General features: G+C 45.8%; 1 protein-coding gene across 5 annotated transcripts in view; it reads right to left on the bottom strand.

Moving 5' to 3' along the window:
* Positions 1 to 3,095: 3,095 nt before the first annotated feature.
* The window catches only part of SIN3A (SIN3 transcription regulator family member A), an 802,206-nt gene continuing 787,255 nt past the window's right edge, over positions 3,096 to 18,046 (bottom strand). For all 5 annotated transcript variants that reach the window (XM_086959309.1, XM_086959306.1, XM_086959307.1 and 2 more), the window contains 2 exons: positions 5,447 to 5,645; positions 3,096 to 4,366 (listed from right to left, as the gene is read on the bottom strand). In XM_086959309.1, coding sequence (XP_086815435.1) covers positions 4,136 to 4,366; positions 5,447 to 5,645 — 430 coding nt within the window. In that variant the 3' untranslated portion in view covers positions 3,096 to 4,135. The remainder of the gene's footprint in view (positions 4,367 to 5,446; positions 5,646 to 18,046) is intronic.

Here is an 18,046-nt window from a genome sequence, read left to right as displayed (position 1 = left end):
AACGTGAGAAAGTAAGGCGAGAAAGAGAAACAGTACGAGGGAAAGAGGAAACCTGCCCTTTTCCTGACAACTACCTGCATTTGAACTGTTAGCCTCTCCAATTAGCATACATTTGCACACAGAGAATGAAAAAAACAGATGCCAGCATATTTTTGGTGGAGCGGCTGGGCGGTGAATAGGAGGCAATAGAAAGAGACCACCTGATGATGTCATAGAGAGATGCGAGGGTGTGAGCAGAGGGAAGATGACGTGGGGAACAGTTCCAAAGCTAAGAGGCACGAAGGGAGAAAGTGCGGGAGCAGCTGTGATTGCACGGGGACGAAGAGCATCCAGCAGATACGGAGACAGAATAGTGTGTGCAAGGGAGAGCACGAGTGTGTGCAAGGGACAGCACAAGTGTGCACAAGGGGATGAAGCTAAGGAGTACCAGCCGATGGAGCCATTTAAACACGACGCACAGACATAATTGGAGAAGGAACCAGAAGTCATGGAATGGGTGAAAGGGAATGGAGAGTACTGCAGTGGGAGAAGATCTGACCTGGAAGTGAGTTGCAGAACTGAATGTGGTTTAAGGAGTTGCAAAGAGTAAGTTTGAAAACTCAACGAGGTGCAAAAGCAGTAGTAAACGCATGCAAAACAGGGTAATATTTTGGTAGGGAACCATGTTGGCATGGCATGTGAGAATATTTAGCAGGTTAACAGGCAACATAAAATAAAAAATAAAAAAACTATTTTAAACAAGTTTAAAAAAACAAGTTAAAACGAGACACAGCATGGCGGCCGTGAAAGTGAAAGTACGGCCGGCCGTGAATAATTAGGGGAGGAGAAATGCCTGAGGGCAGAGCGCATGCTAGGGGAAGCTGTGGGAGGGAAGCAGATGGCTTTGATGCGTGCACGCGCTTTTCACGGGCACTGCATCAAATCGCCACTTTGGTTAAACTCTGGATAAGCCCCTATATCTCTCGCCAGCTCGAATGCGCAAGCGCATCGGCAGGCGAGACCTAAAAAGTCACAAGTTACTTCTGTGACATTTCCAGACTAGCTCTTTAATCCCAAACGGTTTTCCTGGACCGAAACACCTTACACGCGTCGCAGTCAGCTTCCTTATGGTCGGATGAAAGGCACAGATTGCACACAAGGTGTTGGCCAGTGTGTGGGTGTTTTGCGTGGCAATGCGGGCAAAACCTGAAGGGTGTACCTTCCATTAGAAAAACATTTTAGATGGAGCCAGTGACACGCGGGAAGGCTGACCCGAGACAGACAGTGCCCGAAGGGGGGTCGGTCAAAGCCCGAACAGACAAAATTGGAAAATAGCGCAGAAGTGGAGAGCACGATCAAAAACAAAACTATCAAGGACAGTAGAGAAATCAAAGATTTGTACCAAACGGAGTTGAAAAAGAGCAGAGGCACACATATGCGAATACAATGGCGGAGAGAAAACAATGAAGTCAATGCTCATGAACAATATTGCAAAGAGGAGGAGTCACTCGACAGTGTGACTGGAAAGACTTCTTCGAAGAAAAACAACTTGCACAACTACGGACCCAACACTAGGTGGCAGCAGTAGGTAGAGCATGTGTATCTACAGCCGCACATGCCATCAAAATTTTTGTAACATTTATTAGGTCTATTAAAGTCATTCCTACCATGAAGAAACACTGCTTAAGCCATGCTCATTCCAAATCTGAGATTCATATATTTTATGTGTTAAACTAGCACCACGTCTTACTAAACAGTTAAATTCTACATGAATGTAATAAAACTCCCTCTGCATAATTAGGATCAGGTGAGCTATCTGTACATTCTCAGTATGTGAGGAAAAGTAGTTCAGAAGATAATCAACAGTATGCATTTGTTAAGAGTAGGCCACTCAAGAACTATAACTGTACTTAAAGTTTAGACTCTTGCAGCCCTTGCGAAACAAGTCTAAAACACTGGCATAGTAATGAAAACAAGCACCGTAAAAGGAGGAACATTTTATAAGTACTGTGGTTTCTTACCTAGTCAATGCAGATGAACGACTTTGTGCATATATTTCAAATGAAGCCCTTTGTAAAAAGGTATGTGGTAGTTGTACCTTATCACCAGCAAATATTATCCGACTCCCAAAGCATCTGTTTCTAAACAACTCCAGCTAGATACGCATTCTGAAAGCCAGGTGTGCAGTGCAGAATTTTATTCCCAGGAGTTTTGAAACCTCACTTGTTTCAAAATGCTCTACCGCACATGGATGCGAGAAATTAGCCATATCCACACACAGCCAAGCAAAATCCAGTCCTGTATTATGAGGACAACCACACTTGCTTTCCTGTACTATTTTCATAATGATATATGCATAATTAGTCTGACAATGTACTCCCTTTGAGGGATAATGGGAAATTAAAATATATCTTGAAGGAAACTTAAATTCTGCAAATGTATTAAGGCAAGTGAATGGCAGCTGAGTGAATGAAAAACAGAGAAGCCTTTTTTTAAAGTAGCATTCTAGTCTGACTGGTTGCAGAATCTTACAAACCAGTAATCTCTTCACAGCTCTCATGCATATTATTAACGCAATATCAATGATATGAATCAAACTCCTTAAAGAAACGTGATGAGGACTATGGTCTATTGAGCACCAAAAATACATTCTTAGAGAATTCCAAAACAAGTAAACTACTGAGTGCGGAGGATCTTTCACTATCAACATACACTTATGACGGTGGCCATAACCTTTAAATCCTATATTCGAACATTTTTGGGACAAAACAATATCTTGATTAAAAAAAAACAAATAGATACTTCTAAGAAAAGGGATTACTGCCGCCATACTTCATGCTACACAGGGCCAGAAGTCCACAGGTTTCATTGAAAGATTGAAAAAGCTGTGTAGGTGTGTGCCAGCTTAAATGAAGAAAAATTATATACAGATGATCGTATGTATAAATAATATGCAAAGTGATAGTATGTCTGCACCCAAAGTACAAGACAATATTGTCATCTGGACTTCAGCTGAGTCAAAAACGTGATAAGCTACAGGCATATCAGTGTCTTAGTTCGTGATTCCCGTCTTACCTGCCTACGTTTGAATATGCAAAAGGTTTCCTGAACGAAAATGATAGCTAAAACTTTCAGTTTATTTACATATAAAAAAAGGATGGAGAAGAATATGGGTTGAAAAGAAACTCACACAACCCCCCTTCCACCTCCCAAAAAATGAACTAGAATAGAAGTCCCTTTGGTAAAAACTGTAAGAAACGTGGCCTTGCGGTCAGAGGTACTACATTGGAAATCAACTGGTAACTATGGTACACAAAAAAGGCTAGTATAGTCTTGTCACCACATCAAGCAGTTTTCTTTTCTTTAAAAAAACATTTGACACTGTACAGGTATTTACAAACGGCAGGTTCATTAATGACATGGGGATGGGGTGACATTTAAAATGGTGCTTTAGCTTAGCTTGGAGGGGAAGTAAAGGTCAGAAATAAAGAAGGATCACTGCTAGTTCACCAACACTGGATCTAAAACTTGGCAGGAGTGAACTATGAAGGTTGTCAATTGCCTCCTCCACAAAAGAAAGTAGGTGGATGTAGTCAAGGCAATAGCTTAAATCCTGAACAATCTCACTGGCTGAAAATTGTAGTCGGAGACGTGCTTCTCCAGTAGTCCCTGTAGACAGCATAAGGGTTATGACAGTTGGAAAGTAATCCAGATGTGGTGGGGATGAGGATTATAGAGGAGAGGGAGCACAAAACGTATGTGCTGGCTGTCATTAAAACTTCATGTCTTAGCATTAATTACAAATATTTATTTTTAAATATCCTCAGGCCGTGCCAAGTGTGTCCAGGGGTCCACTGTTGCTCCATTGTTCCTAGGTCGCTTCAGAATTACACAGGCAGTTCTGCAACTTCATGTGAGCTGCTGGCAAGTCTCCTCCACTATAAAGCAACAAAAAAAGTACCCCAGTGTGAAGACGTTCTCCTCCATCTTGCGACTCCAAAGGAGTAATCCTAGCTATGAACTATTAAAATCTGCTGGTTGCAGTACTAGCCATGTGTAGCTGCCTCAGCGACGAGCACCAGGACGGGGCAAGGCTCTGAAGCCATTCCTTCGACACACAAACAAATGATTAGATGCAATGCGTCAGTCCAGTGATTTATGTAGTCTTCAAGGTAGTCCCATATTTGACTCTGTATTTGTTGATGTTTACGTAGTGCAGTATCTCATCCGCACAGGAAGTGGCACATGGCACCAGACCCTCCAGTCCTTCCCCCATTAGCCATTTGCTTGTGTCCGCAGCCATATCGCGAGTCACATGCTCCTTTGACCACCTGTCCACCCAGGCCTGGAACCTCTGGTGTAGCCGCTTGCTCACTCTTTCATGAGACTAAAGAAGAAGTAGAAAAGAAATTATTACAACAGCTTTATCGATTTAATGCAGAAAGGCCAAGGGCTCGATCAGTGAGACCACCTCCATCAAAATATTTTGCATTTCCAAAAATTATAGCATTTATGTAATCGTAAAATCATTCTTTACTGGCAACATCAATCCCAACACACACTGATATGACACAATCACTTAAGGTGTCTATAGTATATTTGTTCTATGATCTTGCATGCACTGCTACTTATGAGCTGCATTTTGTTTCTCTGTTAAACCAACAAATCTCCTAATTTACACAAAACCATTTCATCACTTTGAGTAAAGGGCCCGGTTTAAGAAACTCACGCTAGCTTCTTTCAATTTAAGAAAAATCTTATTCATACTTTCCCCTTTGACATTACATAATCCTTTTCTCAAGCAGTGGCTATTCAAAGGTGTGTAAACCTCAACGCCGAAGAGTTTATCAAAAAGACTTCTATTTGGGTGCTGTCAGCAGAAGAGGCAACACATACTGAGAGGCCTCACAGCTTAAAGCATAATGACAGGAGCCTAGATGTGAACATTTTGCAGTCGAACCTAAGGTAGAGAACTTGGATGGTGAGTTATTGGGATGTCCTCGAAGCAGGAGTTTGGTGTGTTTGAGATATGGGGAAACATCATGAAGCCCTTGACTTCTAGGAATCCTTCCATACAGATAAGATACAGGCTTTGTATGGTTGTATTAAGATTCGCATGCACATTCCTCGCATGGAGATTTTTTTTCCTGGGTGACAAGACACTTCAAAGTGGGTGGGACTGTGCTGCACATGGTGAAATAACCTACCGCAGTTATGGGAACATATTATCAAGTGCCTAAGCAGTTTAAACAACCAGCCAGTTCTACAAACAGCATTTTAAATGGCCATACTATTTGCACTCAGAAATCAGTGTGGATTTATTGTAGAACACATGGGAGATAAACCAGAGTGGTAGAACCAACTCTAAATAAAACTTTTCACTGATGCTTCCGCCCCCTTGTCGTTACATAGCGAGGAAAGCAAACATCTCTCCTGCAATAGACTTTTTGCTCTTCAGTTTTCCTACCTGCTGAGCTCGCAGCAGAGCCGTCCGCCTGTACATGTAATCCTCCGATTTGATCACGTACACCATCTTGTAAGAGTTGAGCTTGAATTTACATTCAAGTTTGTCTAGGCTTTCCAGGTTCTCCATGGGCTTCTTATTAAGCCCCTCTTTCTCCTGCTGTTCCCGGCCCCGCTGGCATCGACGGATCCGCCGCAGGTTCCTGTAAACCACAAAACCCAAGCCGAGAATTAATGAGTCATTGCCGGGAATGCTATACATCGCACCGTGGGCCTGACATGTTTGTATCGGAACCAATACATGCAAGTTTAGATTCCTAAAGCTAAAAACATTGGGTGATATGAAGCTTACTAGTGAGGCATATGATCAGACATGTATAAACCATTTAGCTGTGCAGCTGGAATACATGTCCACTGATTTCCATTACAAGTTCAGATATCAATAAATCATGGAGCATATGTTTGATAGTTAAACAGCTTTCAAAAACTAATTTAACACAGATTATTCATACATGTTTTAACAATACTTATTCCAGTTCAACCTCTCTTTTCAGGTAGCTAATCTGTGGGTAACGTGACACTGAATAGGAATAAGAACTTGTTACATGTTTGTAAAAAAAATTCTCGTTACAATTCAAATCCTTTAAACTCTAATAAGATTAGCAAATAGAGTAAATATTCGGAAGGAAGCAGTCTACAGTGTAAAACAGAAGCACAATCTGACCAAGCAGGGTCAACTCAAGACCAGGGACGCAGATACCGGTGCTTGTCAAAAGCAGGGACACAGTCACCCTTAATAATGATCAAACGGAAGTTAAACTGCTGAATCATCAGGGTGACTGGGACATCTTGAGAGGCACATGTCTGGGGTGGCAAACGGGATCAAATAAATATCTGGGTCTACTATTCTCTAACGATCTCATAACTACATTGCAAGAGAATGAAAACTCAGTATCTAAGAAAATCTCTGAACTTCTTGAAAGAGGGTCACCAAAGCTTCTCACGTGGTGGGGAAGGGTAGAAACAATTAGAATGATGATATCACCACTGATCAAACTCCCTTATCAGTATGCTATGTATGATTCTGCCAGAAGACCTCATGAAAAAAACAAATAGGGTTCTCACTAACTTATTACAATGGAAGAAAACTAGAATTTCTGTGGAAAAACTCAACAAGCATTTGCAATGCAATAGGTCTCGCATTAGGAAAGTTTGAGCTGTTGGTCTTGTAAATGACAATTTTTTTATTCATGTGTTGGTTTTGAAAATAGCGAAAGTAATAGCTTTGTCATTTCCAATGCCAATACTTTTAACTTTTGCAAATGTGACACCTATAGCATTTGTAATACAAACTGTTTTGTATTTACGAGACTTAGATGTATTGATATTACAAATAACAATGGCTTTTAATTTGTTTAAATAACTAATACTTAAATAAAAGTTATTGTAATTTATAATGGCAATAGCTTAAACTTTTGGAAATAACTTTTGGGAAGATTATGTTCAGTGTATTTTATTGTGACGAAAATCCAAGAACAGAAGTGAAATATTAACATTTTTTTGTGACATTTGTGATTAAGCTTGAAACGTTGAGAGAACATATTTGAACCAGTTGTTGTTGAATGGTTGCACAGATTGATGCTGTGGTGGCGGTGAGTGATGTTGTGGTGGTGACGAGTGATGCTGTGGCGTTCAGTGATGCTGTTGTAGCGCATAGTGATGTTGTGGTGCCCCTGAGTGATGCGGTGGTGGTGTGATAGATAGAGTGAGGGCGATAGATAGCTAGAAGGAGGACGAAAGGTAGGTAGAGTGAGGGCGATAGATAGATAAATAGAGTGAGGGCGATAGATAGATAAATAGAGTGAGGGCGATAGAGAGTTAGATAGAGACATAGAGATAGATAGATAGATAGCGATAGATATCTAGATACCGATAGATAGATAGAGATAGATAGATAGATGGCAATAGATGGCGATAGATAGATGGCGATAGATAGATAGAGATAGATAGATGGCGATAGATAGAGGGCGATAGATAGATAGGAGTGAGGGCAATAGATAGATAGATAGATAGATAGATAGATAGATAGATAGATAGATGGCGATAGGTAGATAGATGCTGGCTGGCTCAAGGCACTGCATTGGATTGCCATGGGATAAATCACGGAAGGAGCTACGTTGGGGCTACAAAGGCGATGCTAACTAAGGGAAGGAATTAAGAAAGAGTAAGCAGAATTTAGGACAGGAAGGTTTGTGAAGGGGCAATTAAGCAAAGGCAAAACTGGAGTAAAGCAGCTTGGGCAAGAGAAAAGGAACTGCAATAGGCATGGTTGAGCAGCAAAAGTGCGAAAGTGAAAATCGCATTACTTTCACTGGAGCACAGCAAAGAGCGGCAGGGTATCAGTAATGGTGCAGCAGACAAGAGAGGCTCCGAAGCTGTCTTACGTTCCAGCACGAGCCCATCTCCATCAGGCTGCTGAAACATGAGGTCATAAGATTATGATGAAACTTTCGGCTGGACCCTTGGGGCTCACAAGAGCACGTAGCCACCAAGCCTTGGCCTGCTATATGCAATAATGAGCTCTCTGTGTGGGCAACTCCTAGTGGTGGTTGTTTTCACGGGCATTCATTAACAAAGCTGAAACCAGGCCAGCTCAGCAGGCCACGAGGATATTGGAGCACCACAAAACAAAATAACACAACAGGCAGGCTGCAAACTCTGACTCATATGGACGAGGTGCCTTATATTGTTTTCAGGGCCTGTATTGTTGATTAGCACTGTCTGGCAGCAAACTGTATTTCCTGCTGCTGCGCCCACCTAAACGGCCCCTCAACACTCCAATGCTTGCTGACTGTGTGGCTGTCCACTGCAACAACGGGTACAAGACGTTTTCACCATTGCGGAATTTGCTTCCCATCTAGGTTACCCACAGCCTGCCCAATGGACAGTTTGGGTGATGCAGAGTCATTTTGACTCGAGTGTCAGCTTCTCAAAGTGCCCCACCCTGCCCTCTAGTTAAGAGAACCACACCTATGTGGGTAGAAAGCCCCATTTGGTCTGGCAGATTTCATGGCTGTACATATAACAAGCGGTGTCTCCATCTATTACTCTGGCAGCTAGGTGATAAACTCGAAATAGCTCCCATTTACGATGCGATTCTAAAGCCTTTGGTTGCTGCTTGGACTGGAAAGCAGACAACGTGCAGGCGCTGCTGAATGCGTCCCAGTGTTAAATCATTCCTACCGTTATGGAGCCTTGCAGACTGCGCAACCGAACTTCAATACCCAGAATGGAGTGCAGGGTTGCGCCGGTGAATGCGGAAGTAAGAGGCGGTCTTTGAAATTGACCTGTTTATGTAAATAGCTTCCTAACTATAATCCCTAAGAGGAACTAAGGAAGGAGGAACTAAGGAAGGAGGGTTAGAGATAGACAGGGCAGTGACCTAGAGGGGAGTGAGTCGGGGGAGAGACTGACAGCGAGAGGAAGGGCTGAGAGAAGAGAGGGCAAGGGGGATAGAATTAGATGAGACACAGGAGAAGGGCGTGGAAGTGCTGGGGAGGGAGGGCGAAGAGAAGGTAGACTAGAAAAGAGTGGCAGAGGTTAAAGGAGAAATACGGGCAAGCGTAATAATTGAAAAGTGATTGACAGGATAATACGAACACTCTGTAGACGAACGGTAGAAATTTAACGGTGGAAGCACTGGCAGTGGGAATACGTGCAGGCATGGCAGCGAGCTAGGAAGAGACAGGCACTGCCAAGGAGAAATAGAGACGCCCCGACTGGAGTTCCTTGGACTCATCGGTTACAGCAATGCTCCCGATCAGAAAGTGAGAATTATCACAGCATGAGGCCCCAAAGTAATAATTATCACAGCATGCCGAGAGGCGCCCCACGCTGCTGGAGCACTCAACTGCGCATTCATTATAGTTGAGTGCTCCAGCAACCTGGGGCGCCTGTTGACATGCTGTGATAAGTGGGGTCTCATGCTGTGATAATTGTTACTTGCGGCGCCAGACGTGCTACGCATTAATTAACGCGCACATGCTGTTCCACTGTGAAGCGCGTTCACAGACCTGAATCGGCTCGTGCCCAGACCTGAATCGGCTCGTGCCCAGGTCTGTCTCCATTGGGAGGAAACACGGCGACTATAAGTCTCGTTGGCGGCAGCGCTTCGCGCTGCACCACCAGCGAGACCTAAAACGGGCAAAAACAGAGGAGGAACCGGTCTTCCAAACATCAGAAACTATCAAACTGCATTCCTATGCAGACAAGGGGCGGCCTGGTTTGTGGACAGCCAACATTACTGCCCTTTATGGATGGAAACTGAAGCGGATTTAATCAAGGGTATCCCACTCCCAGCAATCATGTCTATGCACACATCTGGAAGAGGCTATACAATCTTGATATGTAAAAAAATTTGAAACTCAAAGTCCAAATATCTAAAAACTCAATACAACCAGCTGACCTCTCTCCACCGCCCAGACTATCCCAACTGCTCAAGAGCGGTCACATAGTGTCAAGCGTATATAAACTCCTACTATTCCAAAAATGTAATTATCTCACAATCAACGAGAAGAAGTGGGAAGCTGAACCCAACTCCACTTCTATATAATTTGATTTGGAACGTATACACATGTCTCCCTTTAGGAATAAAGTCTAAAATACACTCTCTCAAACGAAATTCATGATTATAAATAGGTCCTACAGGACACCAGCTAGACTCAACAAGCTTAACCTCATCTACTCACCTCAATGCCGGATCTCTGAATCTTTTTTGATAATCAAGTTTACTAAATTTTGCAGGTAAAAAAGAAACATTGGTAGCAATCAGACACGTTAGACAGGTACATTATATTAAGTGGAGTAGGATTTAGACTCACTCGACACAAATGGACGGGACCCTGCCCCCACCCGTTGCACCCACTTACATGGCCATTTGGAGCCTTGACACTGGCGATAAATTAAACCATTTGCCCCATATTTTGCCAAAGAACTCTGTACAACCTCGTGCCTCGAAGAGGGGCTCCTCTTGGGTACCACACCAGTCCACCCCTCCATCCCCAGCCCCTCAAGGTGGGCGGGCTTGACCTGGGACCAAAGTGCAGTAATATCCCGCTTTGCCACCGCCACTGCTGTGCCCAGAAAGCGCCTGTCGGCCCGTGATCCATCAAGGCCATCAAACACTCCTAGGATCAGGCGTAGCAGGTTGTGAGGGACCTCCCACCCCGGAGCCTGTGTGAGTTCACGTTCCACCCCTGCCCAGAACGGCGTTAGCATGGGTCATTGCTACACCATGTGGTAGAAATGGGCTGGGGCGTGGCTGCAGCGCTGACATGCTGGGGAGGGCCGCAGGTGGGCTCTGAACAAGCGTGCCGGGGTGAGGTATGCCGTGAGGAGGTAGTAGAGTTGGACTAGATGCAACTTGGAGGAGGTCGTCAGGGTCTTGGGTGCCATAAGGGCGTCCCTCCAATCCGCGTCTTCCAGGTGGCCCAGCCACCCCTCCCATCGAGCCCGGAGCGAGTCTAAGGACGCGGGACCGTTGTTCACCAAGGAGCGGTAAATCCATGACACCCCTCCTCTGCCCAGGTTCCCCATCATCACTTGGGCCTCCAGGGGACTAAATTCAGGGAAGGAAGTGGGAGGGCGTGCCTCAACTGCAAGAATTTGTAGAATTGGGAGGAGTGGAGGGAGTGGCGGTGTTGTAGGTCTGCAAACTATCTCGCCTGGTCCCCCACCCAAACGTCCCTGAGCAGTGAGATCCTGATGTGGTACCATTTACGGAAGTTCTGGAGGGACGAGACCTCCTCTAGCCAGGCCCCACACCATAAAGGCGTCTGGTGAGTTTCCGATCCCATCTAACGTACCGTAGGGCGGTACGCCACGCCATGAGCACCATTCTAGTGATGGGGTGGGGGGGGGGGGGGGGGGTGGGAGGGCCAGTGGGACTGGGCTCCCATACAGGTAGGCCTGGAGTTGCGCAAAATCCGTCGACCGGAGCTCCACTGGGTACGCCGGGTCAGACCAGCCGCCCGCAAACCAGTCGTGGATCACAATCAGCCTCGTGGCCAGATAGTAGAGGTGGAGATTGGTTACTCCCATTCCTCCATCGTAAAGAGGTATGTGGCAATGTGCTAGGGACATGCGCGGCATCTCCCCTCCCCATAAAAAACGGGTGAGGACGCCGGCCAACTCCCGAAACCAACCCCCTGGGAGATGGGTGGTCACGTTTTGTAAGATGTATAACCGATCTGGGAAGTACCATCATTTCGAAAAGAGCACTCTTACCGAAGAGATTAAGGAGAAGGGTCTGCGATCTTCTGAGGTCCGCTTTGGCTTTAGTAACCAGGGGCGTGATGTTCAGCGCCCACTCGAGCTCCAGGAGGAGGGCCACCAACAGATACTTGAAGGATTGCCTCCGCAGGGGGATGGTTGCCTGCCAGTCGAAGCATGCCCGGGAAGAGTGCAAGGAAACTAGAGTGGACTTTGTGGGGTTGAGCAGGAGGCCAGAGACCCGTTCTAAGGCAGAAAGAGCATCCAGGCATCGTGGGCCAGAGCTCTGCGGGTCCGCCGGGAAAAGAAGGAAGTCATCAGCATACAGGGCCCTTTTGTCGCTCTGGTGCGGGTCCCAGGCCCAGCCGTGGAGGAGGGGATCCTGACGGATGAGAGGGGCTAGGGGTTCCATTGCTAGTGCAAATAGAAGTGGCGAGAGCGGGTAACCCTGGCGGGTGCTCCTCCTTTGGGGCAGAGTAAAGGACCCGGATGAGGCATCGAAAAGGGAGGCCGAAGCCCATCCTCTCCAGCACATCCCCCAGGTTGCCCCAGTCCACCGTGTCAAATGCTTTTTCAAGGTCTATGAAAAGCAGTGCAAGATACGGGGAGAGGAGATGGTGATGCGCCAGGGAGAGATGGCGTATGCAGTGCCGGGTCCCCCGGGCAGGCATGATGCAGCATTGATCAGGGTGCACAAGGTCTTGTAAGTGTGGCCGTAACCGTTGGGCCACCACGGTGGCGAAGAGTTTTACTTCCGTATTAAAAAGGGAGATGGGACGGTAGTCCGTACACTCTAGGGAGGGTGGCTGCATCTTCGGGAGGACTACAATAGTGGCCACATCAGTCTCTGGTGGGAAGGCCCCCACTTCAACCACGTGTTTAAACAGGTCTTGTAGGTGCGGGACCAACGTGTCTCGGCAGGCCGCATGGTATTCCTGGGGGGTAACCGTCGAGCCCAGGCCTTTTGCCTGAGTGCAACAGCGAGATAGCCCCGTGTATCTCTTCCGGGGAAAAGGGCCGGCCCAGGGATTCGGAGTCCTTCTGGGAGAGGCATGGCGACTGGGACTCAAATACGGCGTTGAGTCCCATTCTCGGACAGCAAAGCCGCCAATGAGGTCCGGGGAGGGTGGACCGCATAGAGGGTTGCATATTAGTCCGCAAACGTCTGGGCAATGTCGTGGGAGGTAGTGTGGTGGGCTCCGGTTCCATCCCGAATCTCAGGAATAATGCGATTGGCTATAGGATATGACACCAGATTATGGAGGAGTGTGCCGTTTTTATCACCCCACCCATACACGCGAGCAACCTAAGAGCACCAAAGCATTTTAGCGGACTCCATTGAGATCTGGCAAATTTCCTCCCGGATCAGTGTAAGTTGTTGGGCAGAGTAGTTGCTATCATTGATAGCCTGGGCCTCCTCCAGCTGCGCCGCCTGAGCCTCCAGCTGCGTGAGTTGGGCCGATTGTTCCAGACGTTTTGCGTGGACCATACCCCTAGCTACCTCGCTCATCACGGCCTTGCCGGCCTCCTACAGTGTGCCCGGCGAGGGGACCAAGCCCACGTTTGTGGAAAAGTATTGCTGCAATTCCTGCCCGAGGGACTCAGTTCTGCGTCCTGTAAGAACCAGGCATTCATTCGCCATACCCCACGGCCGGGGGCGGGGGTCCGAAGCGGAGGGAGACAGGGGAGTGGTCAGAGACACCCCTGGGTAAAATTGTGGACCCGGACATCAATTGACAGTCCACGGCAGAGAGTAGAAATGGGTCGATACGAGAATGGGTGTGATGAGCCACCGACGTGTGGGTAAATTGGACTTTACGGGGATTCCACACCCTCCAGGCATCGCAGAGACCTAGGGCCAAGGACTAGTCAGATAGGCGTTTGGCAGAGACAAGGCGAGCCGCCGATGGGGTACCCGTCATGTCGCGTGAGGGCTGTAATACGGCGTTGAAGTCACCTCCTACTAACGTCAGGCCTTGTGGGAAGGAGGAAATCACCAGTGTGAGGCAGCGGAGGGCGGGGACCATGACGGCAGGAGGGATGTATGTGCATAGGAGGTTAATGGGGTTTCCTTCAATTCTCCCCGTCAGGGCCACACAGCGGCGCTGTGCGTCTGTGTCTGCTCGTGTCAGGGTGAAGGGCAGCCCCTTCCGGAGTAAAATGGCCACCCAGCTGGAACCCCCCATGAACCCAGAGTGCCAGACACTGTCGAACCCATATCGGGCGTGGAAATTACATTGTAAGGCCAGAAGGCGTGTTTCCTGCAGGAACAGGATGTCTGGTGCGTGCCGGTGAGCGCTCCGAAGGACAGCAGTGCATTTTATGCTGTCCAACAGACTGTTGACATTCCACGAAAGAACGTGGAGGGGCCTAGGTAGGGTGGACGCCATCGCGGTGGGTGGTACGGGGAAGAGGAGGAGCAAGCACAGGCAGTGTCAGGTCCCGGTGTGACCATGTTCCCTTAGCCAGGGCTTCCAGGCGGGAGGTGAGTCTTGTGGCATCGCCAGTGGCGTGTAGGCTTGTGTGGCTACCAGAAGGAACAGAGAACAGCAGCCTGTGGGCGGCTAAAAACAACAAACAAACTGGAGCTGAATCTTACACATATCTTACACACATGCTATTTCACTGCCCAATTTTGCAACCATTCTGGGAATGGATATTTGAATATATAACACACACTCAACATATCATTCCAAATAGAGAATTCTCATATATTTTACTTGTGTACCTAGATCCACAAATACAAAACGTGGACAAATGAGACTTAGTTGATTAAATGCTCACTCTGGCGTGCAAAATAATCCTAAGTAACTGAAAATCATTTAAGACAGTCTCTTTCATGATGTGGCAAGAGTGGCTAATCTTTTTAAGAGGAGCTGACAACACTACGCTACAATTTACCCTGTGGAGCTAATCCTCGAGGAAAATGTGGAACACTATGGACTCTTCCTCCTTCATTTTTAAACTCATGAGAACCTTTGACATTCAATTCACCACGGGACACACATGAGAAATACTGTACCCTAACCGAACAGTAGATTATAATTACCTCAATTGCACGTCTTGGATTACTATCAAGTGCATCTATCTTTATTAACACTTTATCATTATTTTTAATGTTGTTACTATTTTTTTTATACAACTTAAAGGTGGTTAGTAAGATCTAATTTTAAGTAAAAGGTCTCAGTCGCTCTTATATTGGTACTCGTACCACTGTAGCGCTACACATGGGAATAATGATTGTACGCTTTTAACTGTTCACAGGTCTGCCAATACATGTAGACATCTATCTTGTGTTACAATTGTATAGAATGACAGACTAGGGAACTAGTGTCCACCTGCTGTTAAACAAGGACAGTCAATATTTAAGCTCTAATTAGAATGTAATGGGTTAGTGGCAGTTCAAATTAGCTTTGGCAATGGTGAAGAAAGTTGCAACACCTGGCATACTTCAAAGAATACCATTATGAGACCAAAGATCTGCCACAAATTATTTAAGCGAAGAACACTGAAGGGCTTTTATCATAAGGTCAAAGCAGATTTTATTTATGTCGAATATGGAGCTAGGGGATATACAGAAGAAACTTTTTATCTAGAAGCAATTCAGCTCTTGTGTGAAAAAAGTTATGTTTAGTTTGGCAAGGACATTTCTTATAGCATCCATTGAGATGCTCATGTTCTAATAGCTCCTGAAACACACCAATTGTTTGATCATGAAAGGTACCATTGCTGTATCCTGGGAATACTGGTATTTATTCATAGTGTCACCAATATCAGTACACAGCACTCAGATAACCTAATTATTCCCTTTTAAGTACCTGACTCTACATGGAGCAAAGTCAAGCATCCAAGAGTGCAAGATACATAGGATCTGATTTAGATCTTGGTGGACATAACCCGTCCTCCAAGGTCTAAATCAGGCCCACATTAAGTAACAGCAAATGACTATATGCAATCAGCGTAATAATCTGATTTTATTGTTAGGCATTTAAGACACAGCATGTAATATAAGGCAAAAAGGAAATAAATCAGAACAAGATCACTCCTTCTAGTGCCAAGCTACAACCCCAACCGTACTTAAACATTTTGCAATACAGTGTACATTATGACTCATATTACGTAATATAAGTGTTCTCTGAAAGTTTCAAAGCTGGCTACGATTTTTTTATGCCAGCAATAGTCTATTTGCCGAGTTACCAGCTAGAGGGGTACAATTCAATTCAAACGTTCTAGCATCTCTAGTTGTAAAGGTTGGCAATTCAGTGGTTTGTGGACCCTGCTGACAAATTCAAAGCCAAACCGCTTAAAAAACCTAGCAAGCTGAGAACACCCACCGCTGATACTGACACACAGATCCCTCACTTGGTTTTGTAGGGGGGTTCAGATAGCCACAAGAACAAGTCCCAAAAGACTCCAGTCTGTTAAAGGAACCTGTTGTGTTCTGGAGAGAGACTATCCTTAAGACTCCAGAGACCAACTTATGTCGAAACTGATCTCGGTTTTTCAGCTCAAATGGTCTGTAAGAAGGAAGAGGGTTGTTGATGTATTAGCACCTATCGCAAATTAGTTGGTCATGGTCAAGATTTTTTCAGCCTACCAAGACGGTGAGCAAGCACTGAAACAAATGGCTCAACCGGACAGTGTTTGGACCTGGGATTTAGCATTAAGACCAACTGCACTTTAGAAAGGGGCTATCAAAGTGTATATGCAATGGAAAAGATTCAAACAACACTCACTCAGGGAGACTGGCCACAACAAATGACAGGCATAACTAGAATAAAACCCTGCATTTAGCTACATCTGGTCAGGTGTGGATAAAGACACAGTAAGATACATATGCTCCTGGACAACTTCCATTAATCACATAGCTAACAAGCATTGGCATAGTCAATAGGTCTCGTCGTTTCGAGTTTATACGTTTTTACCCATGCAGCAGATTATCCTGATGCTACAACATCTACTGTTACTTCATGTGCACTGGTGATAGGACACACACACACACACACACACCCACACACACACACACACACACACACACACACACAGTGGTGTAGCAGGTGCAGTAGAGCCAGGTCAGAGGTGCCCATTGCAACGCAATTGTACATGAAAACCGCTATTTGATGTTTGTGACCAACATCATCCTATATGTGGAGCACATGCCAGGTGACTGCTGGTAAAAACTCATCAGACACTGAATGAATGGATCAGCAGTTCAGTGGGACGAATGAAAACATTTCCTTGCTCTGACGAAGTCAGTCAGAAGGAACGACATGCAGTGACTTTGTTGTATCTCACTAAGAATAAATACAGAACATCGGACCTGGCTTTGTGAACTTTATTGTGTATTGTTTACATTGAAAGTGAGCTCTTCCTCAACCGTAATTCAGAAATAATGTTTAGATGTTTTTTACTTTAACCCCTTCCATGCTGGGCCGATTTTTCTCGTGTGCTAGGCTTATTGAAGAATCAATGGCTTTATGACGGCCCCCAGCCGTCATGAGCACACGAGCACTGTAATGCATGACGGATGGGGGCCGTCATCAGCATGGAAGGTGTTAAATCAAGCAAATAGTTGGGACATTTTCTGTTCTTGCACCAAGACCCATGGCACCCTTGCCCCTTGTTGAGAGCAGCAGTGTAAACGCTGCTGTGTGGCAATGGTACTGTTGTTCTTATGGATGAGTTGCCTGGTAGTAGAACAGCAGTTACCACTTTAATGTCTGGCTCAGACCGCCTACACATGTCAAAGAACAATATAAAATGATTACTAGTTAATCCAAAATATCATGGATTAATCTGCCCAGAATAGAAGTCAATTGTTTCGGGGCATCTGAATTCCTTTGCAGCACGTGTTTAGAGGTAATGTTACTGCAAATCTGCCTTTTGGTGTGACCCTATTTTGGCACCTCGACAAAAGGTACACAGGTACAACAGCTTGTGGTCACTAAAGCACAAGTTACTACTTGTGTAACGATATATCTGTAAGAGACATTAGTTAGTGATAGATTCCTTACCTTAGAATATCCCCAGGCGTCAGACTGGATCCGGAAATTTTTGCGTAGCAATACCCCTGCGCGCTGTTAGGCGTCGTCTGCGGCTCCGCGTCCGTCGTCGGCGTCGTGAGCGCCGGGATGACGTCATCGGAGTATATAGACGGCGCCCATGCGCGCTGACGTCAGTTCTGATAACACAGCTTTTCCGCGCCAGATACGCAGAGCCATGATAGAACTAACACTGGTGCCATGAAACTAGGGCCCTGAAAGGGGATGACCTTAACCCTAAATATCGGTTCGCAGAACGGGGAGGATGGGAGGGCGGTAAGGAATCTATCACT

Source organism: Lissotriton vulgaris, chromosome 2_2, assembly GCF_964263255.1.
Source record: "Lissotriton vulgaris chromosome 2_2, aLisVul1.2, whole genome shotgun sequence".
NCBI lineage: Eukaryota > Metazoa > Chordata > Amphibia > Caudata > Salamandridae > Lissotriton > Lissotriton vulgaris.
Note: the sequence above shows the minus strand (reverse complement) of the source record. Positions and strands in the feature narration are given on the sequence as shown.